The sequence below is a fragment of the Frankliniella occidentalis genome, unplaced genomic scaffold, assembly GCF_000697945.3.
Source record: "Frankliniella occidentalis isolate FOCC.00 unplaced genomic scaffold, Focc_3.1 Scaffold45, whole genome shotgun sequence".
Lineage (NCBI taxonomy): Eukaryota > Metazoa > Arthropoda > Insecta > Thysanoptera > Thripidae > Frankliniella > Frankliniella occidentalis.
This window is the reverse complement of record NW_026267175.1, coordinates 672122-673741: the sequence shown is the minus strand read 5'-3', so window position 1 is coordinate 673741 and position 1620 is coordinate 672122. Positions and strand designations below refer to the sequence as shown.

At 62.6% G+C, this 1620-nt stretch overlaps 1 protein-coding gene across 1 annotated transcript in view; it reads right to left on the bottom strand.

Moving 5' to 3' along the window:
• The window catches only part of LOC113214795 (leucine-rich repeat-containing G-protein coupled receptor 5), a 140132-nt gene that overhangs the window by 9776 nt on the left and 128736 nt on the right, over positions 1-1620 (bottom strand). Inside the window, exons 6-7 of the mRNA XM_052266996.1 lie at positions 1382-1525; positions 838-909 (exon numbers count right to left, since the gene is read on the bottom strand). Coding sequence (XP_052122956.1) covers positions 838-909; positions 1382-1525 — 216 coding nt within the window. The remainder of the gene's footprint in view (positions 1-837; positions 910-1381; positions 1526-1620) is intronic.

Below are 1620 nucleotides of genomic sequence, written 5' to 3'. Positions count from 1 at the left end.
GGGGAACGACGAGAGGGAAGCAGAAAATGAGGAGAGCGACGAGTATTTAAACGGTGTCAGATACAAAGTGACAACGTTTCGTTACTTCCCGTCCGTGCCGTGCCACCGCTGCTGCTTGACGGTAACACGCGAGAAAGCAAAACAGGGCGCTGAAGAGTGCGGTCCGCGGGGGGTTGGGGGAAGGGGGGGTTGTTATGTATTCCAGCCGCGCAAAAGAAGTTGAGAGCGGCGTCGTGAAGTGGGTGGGGTAGGAGGAGGGGGAAGGCGGCACAGACCTCCCGGTGGTGGTACCCATCGGAACTCCACCGCCACCCCCGACACTCGGCCCCTCCTCTTACTCATCCCCCTCGCGGCATGTCGCTGTCAATCAAAGAAATATCGGCCCGGGCCGGCGGCTGGCGCTGTGGTGGGGGTGGGGGCGGCGCGGGGGCGGGCACACTGGGGGCGGCGCCCGAGCCCGGCGTGAGGCTGGCGAAGCTGAGGGGGAAACTTTCCCTGCTCATCGTATAATAAAAATATATTCGCACACAAAAGCAAGCAGAGCACTGCTGCTGGGGGGGCTGACGCTGACCCGGACACGCGGGGAAGTTGCTCACGCCAGCGGTGGCGGCGGCGCCTCCTGGGCCTGGGGGGCGGCGTCACGGGAAAGAGGGCGCAGCAGTGGGAGAGGGGAGGCGGGCGCGTAGTCCCCCGTCGCGCGCAGGACGACATTTTACCGCTGCCGATCGGCGGGAGAGCGAAACGGCCGCGGCGCGCGGTGCTCCGGCCAAGCGGTATGAGAAATGACGCGTGCGGAGGCGTGCCGTTTGTTTATAGGAGGGGGGAGGGAAAACTCACAGGATGACAAGCGAGTCCATCTGAGGGAAGTCCCCCGCCCGGATGGCGTCGAGCTGATTGGTCCCGAGGTTCCTGTCGGCAGATAACAAAGAAATCAGGAACAAGGCCGCGCTCCATAGGGCGCATACGATCAGAGTATCATCCCTCTCTGAACCGTAAAAGAAAACTTGTAGTAGACTCTCAATGAAATGAGTTGTCAAAGTCCGCTCTGCTCACAGAGGCAGCGTTTGTGTGCGTTCAACGTACACGAAAACGTTCAGAAGTAGAGAACACGTTTGTGTGCTGTACACACTTACAGTGATTGTGTACACACTACGTTTGCCGATGAACAAAAAGTGGTTAGGAAATCATTCTTGTGGGTCTGACCAACCAAACCGATCGTGTGAGGCTCGGTCGGCTCGGCTGCGGCTCGCGGCGAGCGCCGTGGGGGTAGGCCGTCCCGCGGCACAGGCGCGCACGGCACGGCGCCGGCTGCCTACTGCCACGGCGCTCGCCGCAGCTGAGCCGCTCTCTCTCCGCGTTGGGGGGCAGCAGGACTACTCACAGCGCCTCCAGGCTTCGCAGCGGCTGCAGCGCGCGGGTGGGCACCACGCCCAGCTGGTTGGACTCGAGGCGGAGGTTGCGCAGCGCGCCCTGGCTCTCGAACAGCCCGTCCGGCAGCTCGGCGATCTCGTTCTGGTCCAGCTGCCTGTCAACAGCAGAACAACTCGGCGTCAGACCTCCAAACAGCATGCCCATGTTCGCATTTGCCTCGTTCGCCCGCCTCCCCGCCCCCAAGACCCC